The sequence below is a fragment of the Patella vulgata genome, chromosome 3 (genome assembly GCF_932274485.2).
Source record: "Patella vulgata chromosome 3, xgPatVulg1.2, whole genome shotgun sequence".
Taxonomy (NCBI): Eukaryota; Metazoa; Mollusca; class Gastropoda; family Patellidae; genus Patella; species Patella vulgata.
In genome coordinates this window covers 53,163,688-53,182,516 of record NC_065881.2, presented here as the reverse complement: position 1 = coordinate 53,182,516, position 18,829 = coordinate 53,163,688, and the positions used below count along the sequence as shown (strand labels likewise).

Sequence of the window (18,829 nt, the reverse complement as noted above, 5' to 3'; positions counted from 1 at the left end):
AAAAGGCTGTCTATGTTCTCCGAAAGCTGAAAAAAGTTAATACATTAAGAGCACCATATAATAATTAAAAGAGATGCTTTCAACTTTAGATCTTTTCATCACCCAAGTACATTAAATGACATATAATTTCACGGCTTTGCACCTTAATAAACTATAATGTACCTAGATCTGTCTTATGTCGACTTGTTGATAAGTACTGGTTTACACTTGCGTGTCAAACTGGGTGTCGACTTTTAGACAACGTTTTATATATGGTCTAATACACTAATGATCACTGAAGTATGAACTTGCATCTATATTTATAACATTCATGTTCTCTCTTTTAGGCCTTTTTTAACATTACCATTATCGTTTTATCTGTAGGTTTATATTTACACAAACTTTTACGTATAATCGTCATTAATGAATATAAACTATATCTACTGAGTTGTTACGGTTATATTTGTACACCATGTGGGATTTCAAAGAATTATTTATTCCCTTAGCCATAAAATATTCATCCATATGTTATTGATTTAGATATTGACTATGGTGAAAACATTCCTAAATTGGAATACTTGATTACAAAATAGCTTGTTTTATTCAGATAGATATATCTGTATAAAACAATGTATATATGCATGATGTAATGAAGGGAAGCAACTTCAATTATAGAGTTATTCCCCCTTTGTCTGCAAGGTGTGTGATATCCGACGGACATATTTCTGGAAAGTACTGAAAATTGCGTATTCTGTAACACTTTGTAGACAAAAAATTGTTAGAATAAAGAACATTGAACTATATTTAATTTTATTTAGAATCAACCAATGGGCATTCAATCTTTTATAGAAAAAAAAATGGGATCAAAACAGATTTATATGCATGTTAGACATATCATTATTTCTGGTATATTCACAATTCATATGTGGAATTCTAATGTGGGCATTTTTTGTCTTTTTTTAAAAATAACTGTGATCTTTCAGCATTTACTAATTATAAAGCCAAAATTAATTTAAATTACAAGGTGATCTTATCATGTCGAGCATTAAATCTGGCAAGTGCGTGGCTATATATTTTCCGTCCACAGTTATTCAATAAGGACCTAAAATGAAATGAAATGAAATAGGGTTTAACATCCTACTGTTCTGCTGCAATTGGGCTAATGAAGATGGGCAGACGCCATACAGTATGCTATGAGGGAAATTTTGCCTGGGCAGCGACACATGCCAATTGTACACAGGACCTTGTTTTTCTGTCCCATCCGAACGACTACACAGCTGTCCTTGTCAGCCCCTCCGTCCTGCACCGCTGACAAGGGGAAACCACGCCAGAAAATCCCAATGAACTTTCTCAGCCAACACCTTGATTGAACGAGCAACCTCCAGGCTAGCGAGCCAGCGGTTTACTCACTTAGCCACCGTGGCTCCAAGGACCTAAACAATCACAAGAACATATTAATAACTATTAAAAGAAAAGAGATTTGTAGTGTTATTTTATTACTGTATTACATCTAAATTACATACATAATACATGTACAGATTGAGTAACAAAATACCCAACAAGATATAATTACAGCTGTATCTATCAACAATTATAAAATCAATATAACTAATAGCTAATGACTAATATTCCATATGGTGATATAGTGGAATGATTTAGAATTTGCAGTTAAAATATTTTACATTTCATATCAAGCTAGTTTATACAGGTTCTTAAACAACTTATTAAAACTTAATGTCATTTTCGTTCCAAGTATTCAATTAGTCATTCTATTAATATCTAAAGAAATGTTTAAGAAAACAACATTCTAGTCCTGTGTTGGCGACATTGTAATACCTTTAGACAACTGATCAAATGTCTTGATAATTAAAGCTTTTCAAAAGAATTCTCTGAATTTTCTGTATGACAGTATTTGATAGAGAGCTTAATTTGGAATCGACCATTTACAATCGAGATCATTTATTTATACCACCAGTGTTTTGAAAATTGACTACTTTTTTTTAAGGAGTGACCTTTTTATATTGCTAAATATCGTCATAAATAATTCATTATACATGTACTGACATTTATACAGATTTTACGATATGGTGTCATGGGTTTTTCAACCCACATCAATATATTAATGAGCAGAAATATATTGGCAATCATTTCAAAATACCGTAGATACAATCCAATAATGAGAGAGAGAAATGGGGTTTAACATCCACTCGACACAAACTAGGTCATTTTGAGACTAACACATGGTTCAATTTTATTTCAATAATTTGCTTGCGCGTTTGGGTCTTTAGCAGTGGGAGGAAACCTGAGGACCCGGAGAAAACCCACAAGGTTGGACAGTCGACCCTACTCCTTGTCACGTACAACCGGGGATTCAAACCCATGCCAGTTGACTCAATGACAGGCCTTATGATACTGCACGCACGTGCTAACCATTCGGCCATCCTATCCCCCCCCCCAATAATGCATTATATGGTTATTTTACAATATCAATAATGCATTAAAGATATATTATGTAAGATTTAGATAAAGAGCTGGCCGTTCTTGCTATATATTTCAAGAAAAACAATGAAAAATGAATATATTGAAGATGTTATTCAAATTACTTTATTCTGAGCGAAGTTATGACTGTTTGAAGTTTTGACATGATTATTTTTACATATCAATTATTCATTAAATGACTATTTTACAATACCAATAAAGCAATAAATCTCTATTTTACAATATGCCTATTTTACAACATCAATGTCATTTTCATATAATAACAAGATATTATAAAAGTGAAAATTATTGTACAGGACTAGTGACAATGAATCAGGTTTCCTCATGGTTCTGTAAGTCAACATTCCTGATAACAGACAGGTGGGGATTCATGAGGTAAATGTTTCAAAAGAGGTGATTGAAGGAGGAATTTAATATTTATATTCAATTGGCACATGTTTGCCATTTATAATTCCAGAATATTCGATAGAATAATCCAAACATATATACATGTTTTTCAAGAGTAATGTGAGAATGTTAGATCAGAGGTTCTCAGATTAAAACATAGTTTATATTTATCTTCAATTATCATATCAAATAAGGATGGATTCTCTGGAGGACTTTAAAATCATCTACTGGACCTAGAAAACTTACTTTTATATGAAAATATCTTTATTTCCAAATGAACAGGAAGATTTATTATAACTAGGAAATTCCAGATTTATAACTAGGAAATTCCAGATTTATAACTGTTAAATAACTAGTAAATATTATAGTTAAATAACTAGTAAATATTATAGTTAATATGTATCTCCACCATCATATGAATCCACCTTTAAATAATAGAAAACATAAATATTACAATGAATAATAAAAATACACTATATTTTACATGTACATTATATTAGTTTAAGCCTAATATAGTCATATACATACAAATAATAAAAGATCTTTAATAAGAATACATACATTTTTAATAAATCTTAACTCTTTAGGTACCAGACTCAAAACGTGAAAACGACACTAACATAATAAAGCTTCTTGATACTCATCTTCAATAGAAGGCTTGATCTCGCTTTAACTAGGTACATCTTGTCTACCTGTGATAATCGAGTTGCAAAGTTCAAGGTTCATTCAATGTCAAGGTTTCCGTGGAGGTCGCGATGTCACAACCTCTGACTGGACGCTACTGCTCACGTGTCTGTAGATAACATAGCTATAAGTTCGGGAATTGTGAAGTAAACAAGCAACGACCAGATGTTGTGAAACTCGCAGTCGTTGCTTCAGGAACATGCTTGATACTGTGATTACAAAACATCCTGATAGCAACTACTAAGCTGTTACATTGAATGTATATTGAGTAGACAATGAAATAAAAACTGAAAGTGTTTCTTCTGCCATTTGGTGATGATTAACATGGGTCAAGTCGATAGTGGGCGATTTGAAAATTCACGAAACAATGTTGGAGACTTGGTACCCAATGAGAATATACATATAACAATATTTTCTGTTACTGCACAACCCCATAGTTTATGTTACAGACATTATATACATTTTATCATTGACTGACTAAAGCATATGTACATATTTAAAGACATAATTAACATATTCTTCAACTGAACTATTTTTAATAATAATGTTATAAGAACGTGTATATCTGTAAAGAATATTATACTTTAATTAAAAACACAACCCTTCAAATGATTATACTTTTTTTTTATTTAGGTCAACGTAAAATTTACATTTTCAGTGGATTTAATGCATTGATTTGTTTTGAGGGATGGTCATTTTCTTCGTTAAAAATGTTATGTCTATAAAGTCAGTGTTAAGATATAATCGATTTCGTGTTCCACTGTCGACACTCAACAAGCTGAATTCCACTTAATCTTTAAAACAGAAATTTAATTGGAAAAAGCTTGCCCCATCACTCATAAAAAATAATGCATCAGATCAACCCAATTCCATATTTTACTTTTATCTGATTAAAACAGGTTTAGTAGCTCCTTTAAACTATTTTTAATAGGTGGAATATTATTTACAAGGGGGGGGGGGGGGTGCAGCGAACAGCAGCTTGTTTTTACTGTTTTCTACTCTAGTAATTGTGGAGTACATATTGAGTATACTGGTATATATTTATATACTGTTCATTTTTATAATTAATTTTCATTATATCACAGTGGTAGGTTGCTTAAACTTTTATGTTTAAATGCTAACTGATGTCGTTTAAAAGCCTTATGTTTAGCTTGAACTTGCAGGAAATGTTGCAGAAGTTCGTTGAAGTCAATTTTTCCAACCAATGGCCGTTTATCCACATGTTTTCTATTTTCATTACTGTAAGAAAAAAAATATGTAATATATTAAATCACATCAAATTTTCAATGTCAGTTTGATTTTTTAATTGTCACATCAAAACTTCAATAATGATAAATCCATAATATTATATCTAAATATTCTATATACATAGTTTAAGATTAAACAGTTATTGAATTGGGTTACCCATCACAGCTCATTTAATAAATAGCTTGTTCCTTAGTATAATTAAATAAATAACATTATTTTAAAAGGATAAACATTGAATCTAATCCTTTAGTGGTATTTAGCATTAGGGAACATAACAAAACTAGACCAATTATATGGGACAACAATCACCAATTTATACGGGCACAATGTTTCCAGAACACCATCAAGCACAATTGACTGTCACTTAGTAAACTGAAAGGGACGCACTCTTGTACCTAGTGAAGCTGTCCCATATAACTGTGTTAGTTTTGTTTTTTTGATCATTCTTCTGTATCAAATAATAAAAAACAAGCCAACAGTGATGCTGATGTCCCCCGCCGAAATCCCAAAATAAATAGATGACACATATTAATTAATTGCACATTTATTTTTTTAAAAGTATCAAGCAATCAAACTGATTATCAGCTATACACAAAGTTTCATCACTTTCTATCAGATAGAATCAAAGTTATTTTGTCCCAAAACATTGACCAATGAAATTGATTAGCACCGCTTAGCTTTAGCTCGAAATGTTTATCATTGTACTCAGTCAAGACATTCACCTAATGAACATCTACATCAAGTTTAAACATTCTACCTCAATTAAAAGCAGGGTTGTTATGTTCCAAAGTCTTGACCAATCAAATTGCTTATCGCTCCTTAGCCTAATCAGAAAAGTCTCATCATCAAACTTAGTCAAGGTAACGATATATTCAATCTATACACAGAGCTTCATCACTCTCACTTAATTAAAACTAAAGTTATCGGGACCCAAAGCATCAACCAATCAGATTGCTTATTTCTGCTTACCGTAAGCAGACAATGTTTATCATTGAACTCCATCAAATCATTGTGTTCCAAAGTCTCAACCAATCAAATTGTTTATCGCTCTGCTTACCCTGAGCAGAAAATGCTCATTATCGAACTTAGTCAAGGTATTGATATTGATGTAATGAAACTATATACTGGACGGACGGACAGATAGACAGACAGACAGACAGACAGACAGACAGACAGACCAATTTGAACAGACAGAAAGACCTATTTGAATAGTCCCCTGGTTTTTTTGAAAGGCGAGGGACAAAAAACATCAATAGATCTTGTACTTGTATAATGATAATACCACAAGTTATTTTCTTTGTTACACTATAATAATTTATATAAATTCATTAGACGGATACGTAAGTTGGGTATAGTCATTATTCATAAACTGTAATACACTACATTTATATCAAACTATTAAATTGTTCAAAAACAAAATTATATTACTAATTTAATTCATGTGATGAAATCAATATTTTACTGACTGGGTGTGATAGCAAATAATTGTCTAATAAATCGATTATTTATAGGAGATAAACACCAAATAACATTTAAATCATTCTATCAAAATCAATCTGTCCTAGTTAAATTTAATCCATTTGTCCTGTTCTAACCACAACCTAATAGTAAGTGCAGGAGGACCACACTACACGTAAAACAAAAATCTACAAGATAAACCTGCGGACAAGACAAGACACTGCACCAAATAAACAAATATTTTGTACTGTTCGAACCATAACCTAACATGTTAATATTTTCTACTGTTCAAACCAAACTAACAAATTAATATTTTGTACCGTTCAAACCTCAAGAGGTTCACAATTAGATTTACAAATATAATGTAAATCTAACTACACCATTTGGTTTATATTAGAGGTACGAATCATAAATAAAACACTAAAAAAAAGGTTTATAACACTATACTATCTAAATTAGGATTTAGATCAGTTTTAAAACTTGACATGGACTGGTCTAGCCTATAAGTTGATATTTAACTTCTAATACAACTAACCTGATAGGTTGATATTTAGGTATACACTCTAGTCTATAATGTAATAGTTTAAAAGCCTCTGATTGTGGTAATAACATCAATAAACCATATAAACTATGTATTAAATCTTGATTATTATTTGTATCTAATAACTGTAACCTTAAATCTAAAATAAATAAATAACATACATGTATATTCATAGTTAGAATCAAATTGCAATGTTTATGACTATCTGCATGATTTTAAAAATCTTTATAGCAGAAGCCATATTTTATTCACCAGTAGAGCAATTTTGAAATATTTCAATACAATAATGAATAATAATGATTTTTGTATATGAATTTGAAGCTAATGCAAGAACAAGAACGGAATTTCATGGCATCACCACGTGTAAGATGTTATCTCTCGATCTATTTCTTATGGTAAAGAGAAATGTTAATATAATATTGGAATGAACAAAGTACTTACACGCAAATATAGGTGATTCTATTAACTGTATAAGTTTATCTATTTCTTTTAAAAAGTCGACAGTTATCTCTAAGTCACCACTTGATCAAGTTAGGGATTTAACAAAATTTGTTAAATGACAGACAAACCTATATGTATTATTAACTTGATTATATAAATATAAACAACGAGACTCACTCATTCATCAACATCTTGTACCCTTGGACATATAAGATATATAGCAAATTTTATCAGGCATCCCAATTAAGCTACATGGTTCATTTACATCCTACCACCACCATTGTTTTTTAAAATTACATTACAGAGAGATATCCCCTGTTCAAGATGTATGAATGATGCTAGTTGAAATGTACTTGGATTAAAATTATGTACCAAAAACTAGGTCTAATTCAATCGAAACACAAAAGTAATGTTTTAATTAGCAAAAGGCACAACTACTATACATGTAATAGGTTGATGAGTGTACAAAGTTTCATAAAAATATCTTGAACGGTTTATGCGATATGTGCTTGAATAAAAATTGCATATCCAAAACCAAGCCATACTGATTAAATCCAAGAAAGTTTCTAATTATCAATAGGCACAACTACTATAACAGGTTATTAGATATGCTCTGGAAACAAAACAATGACGGAAGGATGTCATGGATGGATTCGATGAAGCCCCTTTCAATATTAACAACAGATTTAAAAAGTTCATATCAATCTCTTCTCCTATTAGTTTTACAAAAGGATACAATGTATGTAGTAGTTTACTAGCATGATGATAATTCTGACTTAAATAACATAATGACATGGTAGCTATAGGACTATGACACCAACATTTATATAAACATACAAATAATGAACAACTCTCCTAAAATAAAATAATAAACATGTTATTATATCAGCACAATATCTTTTTAAGTTCCAAGAGAAACTACCGAGTATTCAGAGTCTGAAAATAAATGAGTTAGCTTCTTGATTGAATTCAGTTATTTAGTGTTATTTCATAAGTCTTAAAAAAAATGAGAGGCTGACCATTTCTGGAGGGAACCGCTATATTGCTTGTGAAGAATCATGCAAAGTATTACCATTACACTTGAAACAGTGGTCAAGATATAGAGTGTAGTGCAGAATATTGCCACCACAGTCACGGATACGATATACGTATTGTGATTTTGGTATGAATAAAATTGTTATTTTAATTCCTGCCCACCACGAAGAAATAAGACTGGTTTGTATCACCATACTGATGTGATCAAAATAAGGTCCAAAATAATTTAAGAGTTTTTGTGTACCTATGGATAATGTAATTAAGAGTAAAGGTTATTGACTGAAGTGACAAAAAAATATAATAAAGAATTACGATATATTGATTCAGGTATATGGGCAGGACCCTAATCAATTTCAAAGAAATACAGGCTACACTTCTATAAACAGTAAGTTTACTAAAGCAGAATCACTTGAGTCTAAATAATTTATTATTAAACAGTTTCAACTAGAACATGTCCCTGAGATTGTTCATTAATTAACTGAAGTTTTCACCTGATTTTTTAAATCTTTAAGTAGAGATCGTAAGTCAAATAGTTCTGTAGAAGTGAGTAATATTGTGTTGAGTGTTTGAACCATAGTACAACAAAAATTCACATCTTCATCTGTCTCTAGTATTTCTGCTAAAGCTCGAAATATTGCTTCTGCGCTGAGGTATACTGATAACTGCCTAAAACAGAAAATAATATAAAACTTATAAATCATCACCAAGATTTATTTATATGTTATAAATATTCATATTATTATTTATAAATGTGTTGTACAGAACTGCCATATAACTGTGTTCTTATCCATGCATACGATTTACATACATTTAACACAATTATTAAAATTAATATCAAAATATAGCTTAAAAAGATAAAATTGAATTTACCTATTCAAATCCAACTGTTGATTACAATTATAACAAATCTAGAATATACAAAGATCTAAGTACTATTTTGTCTACTGTAACATAAGTTTATAGACATTATATGTTTGTCTGTAGTATTTGTGTTTTCTTGGCTTGAGATTTTGACAACTGGGATCATGACGTGATATTCTACAAAGTGATGATATAAATTATTAAATGTTGCCTACCTGATTATAAAAGCACCTCTATCATCTAATACTGCTTTATTATTCTTGAAAAATTCCATTAACTTGACAATAAACTTGGTAAAATACTGGTTCAATCCAGGTTTTATGTCAGAAAGGGACGTAACTTGAGTATTAAGATCTGTTTCTGCTGCTCCAGCAGGATTCGAAGAAACCTCTGCTAAAACTTCTAAATCTAATAACACAACCTATAATAAACATCAAATAATCAAAAATTTAGATTTTTATCTTCATATCACTACTTCGAGTAGTAATTGTTCCTGATGACACAATAAATACTTTACAAATAATGGTGTGAAATACATGAATTTAACCACTAGTCATTTATGTGTGATTTAATGGTCGAGACTCGAGAGCAAGACATTAATTAATATATGATACTGCACGAATGTGTCAGCTTGATGTTGTATTAATATATTACGCAATGTCTTGCTCGAGACCATTATTGATTAAACAAAATAAAATACAGACATTATACCGAAAGTGCATTTCAATGAAAAAGTCACACCAGGCCAATATTTCATCTACTATAAAATATTGTATAATTGGCACGCTGCTCCTATATTATTTGAAATAATGGTACATCAACATCAAAGAATGACTTCACATCTGTATTTTAAATGTATTTAATTATTTAGGATTCCTCACAATCATATTTCAAAATCTCCAGAAAAAAAAAAACATAATTAGGAGTTTGAAATTATTTTTTTTTTCAAATCAGATACTTCTAATAACTAACTTTAACAATCATACATAGCTTGGAATTTCCAAACACACCAGTCAGTTCATGTGCAGAGAAAAAAACCGGTTAAATGTGATATTCTTTCTTCTCTATTGACCGAAGTAAAGAACAAAAAAAAATCCAAGTCCCAACTAGAGTGCAAATGTCTTTTTTAATTCAAAAGTCTCAGAAAAGTTTTGAAATTTAAGAAAATAAAGTTTGTGCAGTTGATTACAAATTTTCATATTTCAGGAATTGATCAAATGAACAATAGTTGCTATTTCAGCAAGATTAAAAACCACTTTCATCTATTGATATAACAAGATAAATTCATACTTACATCATCTGAAGGATCTGATAATGTATCTAACAATAAACCAAAGAAGTCATCGATATGACGGAATGTCTGAAAAACATAAATATTTCCATTTATTAAGATCAACGAAAAGATTACCAAAATTCTGTGTTTTTGGATAACAACTTTGAACCAATTGCACTCAATAATAGAAGAAAGCCACAATGGCAAAGTGGGTAAGCCGCTGGCTCGCTAGCCTGGAGGTCGCGGATGCGCTCCTGGAGTTGGCCGAGACAGTTTATTGCAATTTTCCTGTGTGGTTTCCCCTTGTCAGTGGTGCAGGACGGGCCTGACAAGGACAGTTGTCTAGTCGTATGAATGGCACGGAAAACAGAGGTCCCAGGTACACATTGGCATGCACGTAAAAGATCCCTTGGCAGTTGGAATTTGATATAAGAGTAGGCATCAGCGCTGCTGTCCGGCAAAATTTCCCTCGCAGCACTTTGTATGGCGTATGCTTGTCTTCATTATCCCAGACAGAGCAGAACAGTAGGATGTCAAACTCCATTTCATTTCATTTCTCAACAATAGATTCAAAATAACATCTGTAATGCACCAAAATTTTGTGTATTTTTAATAACTACAATAGTAAGTGCAGGGGGACTGCACCACACAAAATTTACACAAAAACAAATACACGGACAAGACATCATACTTAGGAAAACACAGACAAACAATTAAAAAAAAAAGTGAATGGATAATGGGGGCTAGCAAGTAATAGCTTATGTAAGCTGTAGTTTACCTTATTAGGAGTTCTTGATAGAAGTAGGTTAAACCAGTTCAAAGCTGCTACTCGGGTTTGTACAGCGTCATTACTTAACATAGCTTTTAACACTTTAATAACAGAGGCTACCTCTAACTGTACAGCTGCAGGACTACATTTTAAAAAATAAAATATAGTTACATTAACTCTTGTAGTTTATAAAAGCACAAAAAATACATATCGTTATATTAACTTTTGTAGTTTATAAAATAGCTTATCCTATCAAATAGCTCTCCCGATATCCCAGCCTGGTAAAAATGAACTAAACATTACTTAGCCATTTGCATCATTGTCATACAAGAAAGTTTGTCCGTAAAGTCCCTGATTGTCTTTTGACTAATGTTTAACCCCTTCCAAACTACAATATTCTTAAAGTTGGATCTCTAAGAATTATCAGTCCAAGAATTTGAGTACATTTGAAAAGTTAGATATTTTCCTGAAAAATGCAAATGGCAATCAGTGGGATAGCCAAGCTGTTGGGTTATAAAGACCACAAAAATGTCTTATCTCTCCCAGAACTTCCTTGAATACTATCTTGAGCTTTTAATGGCAAGTCCAACAAGGATAGCAATTGCCATCTTTTTAATTCATATTAAATACTGATAAATGAGCTTACCTATTATCTACAGATTGAGATTCTATGGTAGGTGTTGGTAAATCGTCTTCTTTTTCAATTAATTTATGTAAACCTCTGTTTAACTGGTCAGCTGCATCTCTTACACTGTAAATAAACCAATACTGTGATTCAATACAAAACTTAAGTATTTAGACATACATTATGCAAGAGCTAAATCTGCCTATTGCAGGTCCTTTTGTAGGCCTGAAATGTTATATAAACTGTTAATTAAACATTTATTAACAAAACAAGACCATAATCAACTCTCGACGGCATCAGATACCCAGGATTTTAACTAGATCAGAACGGTTCGTCATTTAAAAATTTAATTTAAAAATGGGAAAGCGAGGCTAAGACTCGAATATACCAGTGCGCTTGTTACCACAATGCACACATCTTGTCAAAACTACAAACAGTGATAAGTCATTTAAATGAAATTTTTAAATATTTTCCTTTTACATTATATCAAGAACGGTCAGCTCTTTATCTAAATCTTACATAATGTATCTTTAATGTAATTACGTTTGCTACTGGGTTTTAGTGATTTCACTATTTTTACTTCAATTGGCACAAAACAGTTTCATATAAGCCTACAAACTAACCTTAAAGTTACAATTTCATAGTTTTAAGTTATATTTTTAAAATGTATTAAAATAAAACCTTAAAATAGATGGTATATATAAACAGTCCTACCTTGTTAAAGAATAATCCTATTAATCCTATAATTCACTATTGCCAGTTGAGAAATTAGCAAAAATATCATTTTCAACTTCAAATTCAAACGTTTGAAGGTAGCTATTCCATGGTGGGGAATAGGAAAACAAGGGAGGTAATTGGGAGGTAATTGTGTTATTATTTCCGGTGTGAAGATTTTAAGTGTGAGAAAGATAACCTATGATCGTATAATAGTGAGTTGACAACATAGAAATAATTATGTTTTGACTTCCTTAGAAAATATGAAATTGTAACTTTAATTAAATTAAAATTTCTCTGCAAATAATGTCACATATTCATGCTGACATATATTTCAGTCAAATGTGATTTAATCTAAATGAAAATTCTGAATTGAAATTCTAAAGTAAAGATCTAACCTACCTTCGTCTTCTATCATCTGTATATGCTAAACAAGGTAAAACAGATCCTAACATACCAGCCATATGTGGTAACATTGATCTACCCGATAATATAACAAACTCTCTCAACCATCTTATAGCTGTACATTGTATAATCTCCACTGTAATAACAAAATAGGTTTTTTGTGATGTGAGTGAACACTGAACTATAATGTGGCCATCTACATGCATCAGAGGGTCTGAAAGTTCTTGAACTTCCCATCATCATAAAAACATGATTAAATTCTAATTTTAAACCACACAGAATACCTAGCTGGTTAATTTTGGCTAATCAGATCTTGATCTGTTATTTTATTTGAATCATTTTTTGCAGAATTCCAAGATTATTATTTTTATTTAATTAAATCATGTTTCATGGAATTTTAAGATTATTATTAACTAAAAACACATTTTTTTACGAACATAATTACAAGATACATTATTGATATACAATATATTATTTCTGCTATCCACTTTGATTAATCTAAGATATAAAAAAAGTAGAAGAAATAGACGATTAGAAAGCACCAACTTACCAACATTTTGACTGTGTATTATAAGGATATTTGCCATGCTGGTGTAGTTAACACCATTTTTATCATTTTTTATTCCTTGTAAAAATTCTGCCAGTACATCATTGCATCTAATAAAAAAAAAATATCAAACATATTTCCTAGTAATTTGCCTTACTTTGATAGTGAAAGGGCCAGATTAATAAACTTTCCTTCTATGAACATTTTAACTACTACAATACGGTACACATGATAATCAAAATGACCTGGGATTTGAAATCAAATTATTGACACTTCATTTATCTAAAAAGCTTTTGAGACAACAACAAAAATTGTTGAAATTAATCAGCTGCACTATTGTCCTTTATAAAAGTATCAAAATATTGAAGAATGAAAACATACAATTTTCTTATTTCTGGACTGGAATCACCAAGGATCTGGAAAAGTCCATCTAAAATTTCTGGCAAGAGAACCAGCATATTTATATCTGGAACAGAATCTAAAACAGCTATCTATAACAAAAGGTTTAGGAATAAGAAACAAAGTATCCCTCAATCTGAAATCATTGGGGTTTTCTATACGTACAGTACAAACACCTTCCAAATGTCGCATTTTCTGAGCATGTTCGGCATACAACTAGGGCGAATAAGCAAAGCACCGAAACAAATTTTCATTGATTCTGTTAATATATTTCTTTATGTTTTATCTTTATATTATGTCCAATTGGCTTGTAAAATTACAATTCTAAGCTGAAGAACAGCTGGTCCTGCGACAATGTAGCTCATTGCTACAAAGTAACAGAATATGGTAGCCACTTTCACTTATGTGAAATCTTTACTAGTTGTTCTCTCCCCTATGTTGTTATAATTCTGTTCTAGGATTTTTTTGAGTATATTCTTGAAACACTGCATTTACTTTCAACTCGATGTGTACTATTAATTATTTGTTTTGGGAATTTTTTTAAATTTCATATATGCAACTCTATAAAGTAATCTGATCAAATGTCCAAATGGGAAGAAAATATAGGCTTACCCATGATACAACAAATTGTCTTGCAAAAGTATTTTTAGTGTAGATTCTCTCTCGCAACAAAGGAATGAAGGCAGTCAAGTCAAATGATGAACTTTCTGTTACAATATCCTGAAATAGATATAATAAAAAAAATGTGTCTTTTCACTAAATCAAAAACATATAAACTCCTCTACAATCATCGGCTCCTGCATGGGCTGGCTCATTAGTCTGTCTGACATAAATTAAATCATTGTAAGTCACATAGGGTTGTCTGCCTAATGTTGTGGGTTTTCTCAGGTTACTTCAGTTTCCTCCCAATACTAAGGTGCCTTCTTCACATGCAAATTAATCAAAGATACTTGTGTGTTTGCTTATCCCAAAATGACCGATACAGTGTGTTAAGTGGACATTTCTTTCTCCTCCCTCATTCTTCAGGGACTAATAAGTGGTGGAAGATAAATACTGAAATTTGTCAAACCTTTATAAGTCTGTCTAGTAATTCTGCTCCATTCTTCACATTTTGCTCCGGGTCTGAAGACAGCTAAAATAAATATATTATATATGTCAAATTAGATTTTTCCAAAAGACCAATGTTTTCAACATTTTCAAATATTGTGAACAAAAATTACAAAACCCTGAAAGATTATTTTTCCTATGATTCCAGACAAAAACGAATGATTAATATTTGGTATGGATCATAAACGTATAAAATTTAATCTCACACACTACAAATCCTCAGAATTAATGACTTTAGCTTAAATTTCTACCAGGATATATCAACTCAAAAAAACGTGACATCATCTTTCCCAGTTGATAAAACTTGGTGTTAAAAATATCTAATCTTCTTATACCAAATGATACCTGATATGTTTGGAAAGGGGGACGTACAATTGTTAGGGAGGCCTATTTCAATATACCATTTAAAGACCTACATCTATAGTAATTATAAAATTGAAATCGCTTTTAATTAATTAGATTACATGTAGTTTTGTCAACAAAATCTTTACAATTAGAGATTATTGATTTTGCTGTCAGCATCAGCCGATAATTCCAAATTCAGATTAAAAATGTTGAACATTCAACTGAAAATTAACATTATGTTGCAAGTAAATTGGCAATCCATTAGTGATACTTACTTTACTCAGAGCATCAAATATCTCATTAAAGAATGGTAGAACAGAGCCTCTCACTACTTTAACTATATTATATAATGCTTCACAGGCATAATATCGAACACGTGGATCACTATCATGAAATGAAACTATCACTGGTTTAGTTAATTCATTGATATACTTGCAACCTTCCTAGAAAAATAATTATAGAAATGATATATAATCATAAGACGGTGAATGTTAAACTGTCAGGAAATAAGATATGATTAATAAAACCTTTGTTAAAATATGATAAGAGGGTGTGTTAAATAGCCTACCCATATTACAATAAGGTTCTTTGATTTGCATTTAGTACTTGAACATATTAATATTAACACAAGATACAATTTTATGGATACACAATTACTGAGTTTGATATTAAGCTTAATAAAGACGAGAGTATCCTCGTCGTAACGTCGCTTAATATCAAACAAAGTAATTGTGTATCCATAAAATTGTATCTTGTGTTACAATAAGGTTGTTTAAAGAAATGGATTTGATTTTTTAGTTTGTCATACTTCTATCACTGAATATTTCTATTCATGAACTGAATCCTAATCACCTTTCCTAAGCCAATAGCAGTAGCTGCTAGTCCAATTAATCCACCCTTTCTAGTGTTTGGATTCTGAGACAAAGCAAAATCTTCACCAACAACTTTTAAGACTCTTTTAATTGTTTCCACATCATTATTTTTAACAGCATCTTTCATTAACCTGAAATAAAAAAGAAGGGTTGCCAGGTAAGGAGAAAGTCCCAACCAGTAGCTTTTTCATGAATGTAATGAGTAACGATGTAAGCAAAAGACCAAAAATTTCATGTTATTGCGACCTTGAATTTTAATAGGATATTCCACCAAATGACAACCCAAACCTATTTTCCAAGCAAGTTTGGAATTTAAAAGAGATGGAAGGATGTAGCCCATTTAAATATTTCCTCTCCTTAACAATGTTTAGTTCAGGATAAAGAAGCCCAAAATGTAGATTATAGACTACAAGAATTAATATACTACAGATGAAGTGAAACTTTGAGTCTGATAACTCATTATAACTGATGTCATCCAATTTGTAGCACCAGTATAGTATGGTAATTATTACAGAAATAAACGTTTGTTACTTACAGATATACATTATTATGTTCTATATGTCATCCAAAAAATCAGTCATAAAATTTATTATAACTCCAAACTTCCACTATAACTGGCTTTGATTATAGCATAAACCTTATTATAATCAATCTATTGTTTTAAAGTCTCTAACTCAATATCATCCACAGTCTTTGACATTGCAAACACGACTTATTGGTCAATTTAAATCAACATTGATGTTCTTAACTTACCGTGAAAAAATGGGCTTATGATATGTAATATTTATAAAATGAAAATTTTAAAATTGGCACACATGCCAGTATGCTGCCGGTTGCCATTTGTAATGAAGCGACTCGATGATAAAGGCTAAACATATCCCACAGGAGAATAGGCCTCCTACCAGTGTAGACTGGAATAACCAGACACCAAAGACTGACATTCATTTTGGACTCTTTGTGTATTTCGCCAAACATAACTGATTAGAAATTACAGTAAAACAGAAACAATTAAATGTAAATCAGTTTATGTACATTCATATTACATGAATGTACATAAGTCAGCTCCTTTAACTTAAAAGTCGATGATTAGGCCTATCCTATAGCTATAGCCGTAAAAATTTCAACAAAGAAAACTTTCTATTCAACAAAACAAATCAAGCTGGTACAACCCTTCAAAGTCTGTATCGTATGACATAGTAAGAAACCTCATCTCTAAACCCTCTGTGTTTCGAGAAATGAAATGAAATAAAATGGGGCTTAACGTCCTACTGCTCCAATTGGGCTAATGAAGACGGGCATACGCCATACAGTGTGCCATGAGAGAAATTTTGCCCGGGCAGTGGCACTATGGCATACTCTTACATCAAATTCCAACTGCCAAGGAATCTTTTGCGTGCATGGCAATGTCTACATGGGTCCGTCATTTTTTATCCTTTCCGAATGAACAGACAATTGTCCTTGTCATGCCCTCCATTCTGCACCACTGACAAGGGAGTTACATCTGGCAAAACCCGATGGGGATCACATCGGGCCTCAGTAAGCAAAATTGATAACATATTTCATCAAAACAACAATTGATTATTGTTATTCATAACACTTCTGCCACATTCAACAACAATTAAGCATATAATCCTACCTGACACAGGTACAAATCATGTCTTTTTTTAAATTGAAGCGATAATAGCCCGATTCTCCAGCATTTTAAATTTGACATCTTTGACTTCATGAAGGAGGGGCGTCATGTACAACAGCCAATCAAAGAAGGCCTACTAACCTGATATATGAGTTGCGCAGAAACAATACACCGTAATTATGAAGTTCCGTATTAGTTTTGATAAAAACAACAATGATTTAATTTACTGACAATATTTGTAAATAAACCAAAGTTGTTTCACTAGAGTGTGGTGCGTATGTTTAATAAGTTCTAATACGGTAGTATAAAATTACCGGTAACTTATTTTCAAGATGTTACATACATTATTATTATATACCGGTAATGAAATTAGGTTTGCCAGGTGAAACTAAAGGCACTCAATCGTAGCTAAAAACAAGCACATCAGTATATCTCAACGTTTTTCGCTACGTTCTGGTACCTCGGTATGTATGACAGTGTATGATGTTAGTGGCACAAACAAACTGGTGCACTTTCAGCTATTCCATGACGTCAATAACATACCGGTAATCCGTAAGTAAAATAAGCCTACCTTTCGATCTCCAAAGCTGCACCCTTTCTTTTATCATATAATTTATCATTGAGTGCCCGTACACACGAGGTGGTAAGGGGATAAAATTCCTTGTCTGTCATATTAAAATCAGACTGTACACACGACTAATGGTATTAATCATTTTACTTTACATTAATGCAACCCGCGTCCGCCATTTTGATCGTCACGTGATGGTATAGCCATTTACTACGGAACACCATTAAGGGTCAATCAAATGAAAAAAACCAACCAAACAACCCCCCCCCCCCAAAAACAACTAATATTCTGATTATCTTGTAATTAGAAGATAACCATTTTACATAACTATGCTATCTTGTAATTACAAGATAGTTGCAAGGTAACCATGTTGTAATTACAAGATAGCTATCTTGTAATTACAAGATACGGAGAAGCCCATTAGGGTCAATCCTACGAA

The 18,829-nt window shown here is 31.5% G+C and overlaps 1 protein-coding gene across 1 annotated transcript; it reads right to left on the bottom strand.

Annotated features, from left to right (window-relative positions):
• Positions 1–1,454: 1,454 nt before the first annotated feature.
• On the bottom strand, positions 1,455–18,569 carry LOC126815639 (protein VAC14 homolog). Its single transcript, XM_050541386.2, has 17 exons — positions 18,394–18,569; positions 16,170–16,320; positions 15,593–15,760; positions 14,935–14,997; positions 14,478–14,585; positions 13,848–13,957; positions 13,470–13,576; positions 12,917–13,055; positions 11,822–11,926; positions 11,185–11,317; positions 10,428–10,493; positions 9,349–9,554; positions 8,764–8,938; positions 7,974–8,092; positions 7,238–7,317; positions 6,791–6,935; positions 1,455–4,788 (listed from the first exon to the last, which is right to left on the bottom strand). The coding sequence occupies exons 1-17, from the start codon at positions 18,492–18,494 to the stop codon at positions 4,629–4,631; spliced, it is 2,136 nt and encodes a 711-aa protein (XP_050397343.1). The 5' UTR covers positions 18,495–18,569; the 3' UTR covers positions 1,455–4,628.
• Positions 18,570–18,829: the final 260 nt, after the last annotated feature.

Coding starts and splice junctions, on each gene's coding strand:
- LOC126815639 (XM_050541386.2), bottom strand. CDS start 18,494: ATGACAGACAAGGAATTTTATCCCCTTACCACCTCGTGTGTACGGGCA. Junction 8,093..8,763: donor TTAAAGATTTAAAAAATCAG/GTGAAAACTTCA, acceptor ATTTTATTTTAG/GAGAGTTGTTCATTATTTGT. Junction 7,318..7,973: donor AGTAAACTACTACATACATT/GTATCCTTTTGT, acceptor AACTTGATCAAG/TGGTGACTTAGAGATAACTG.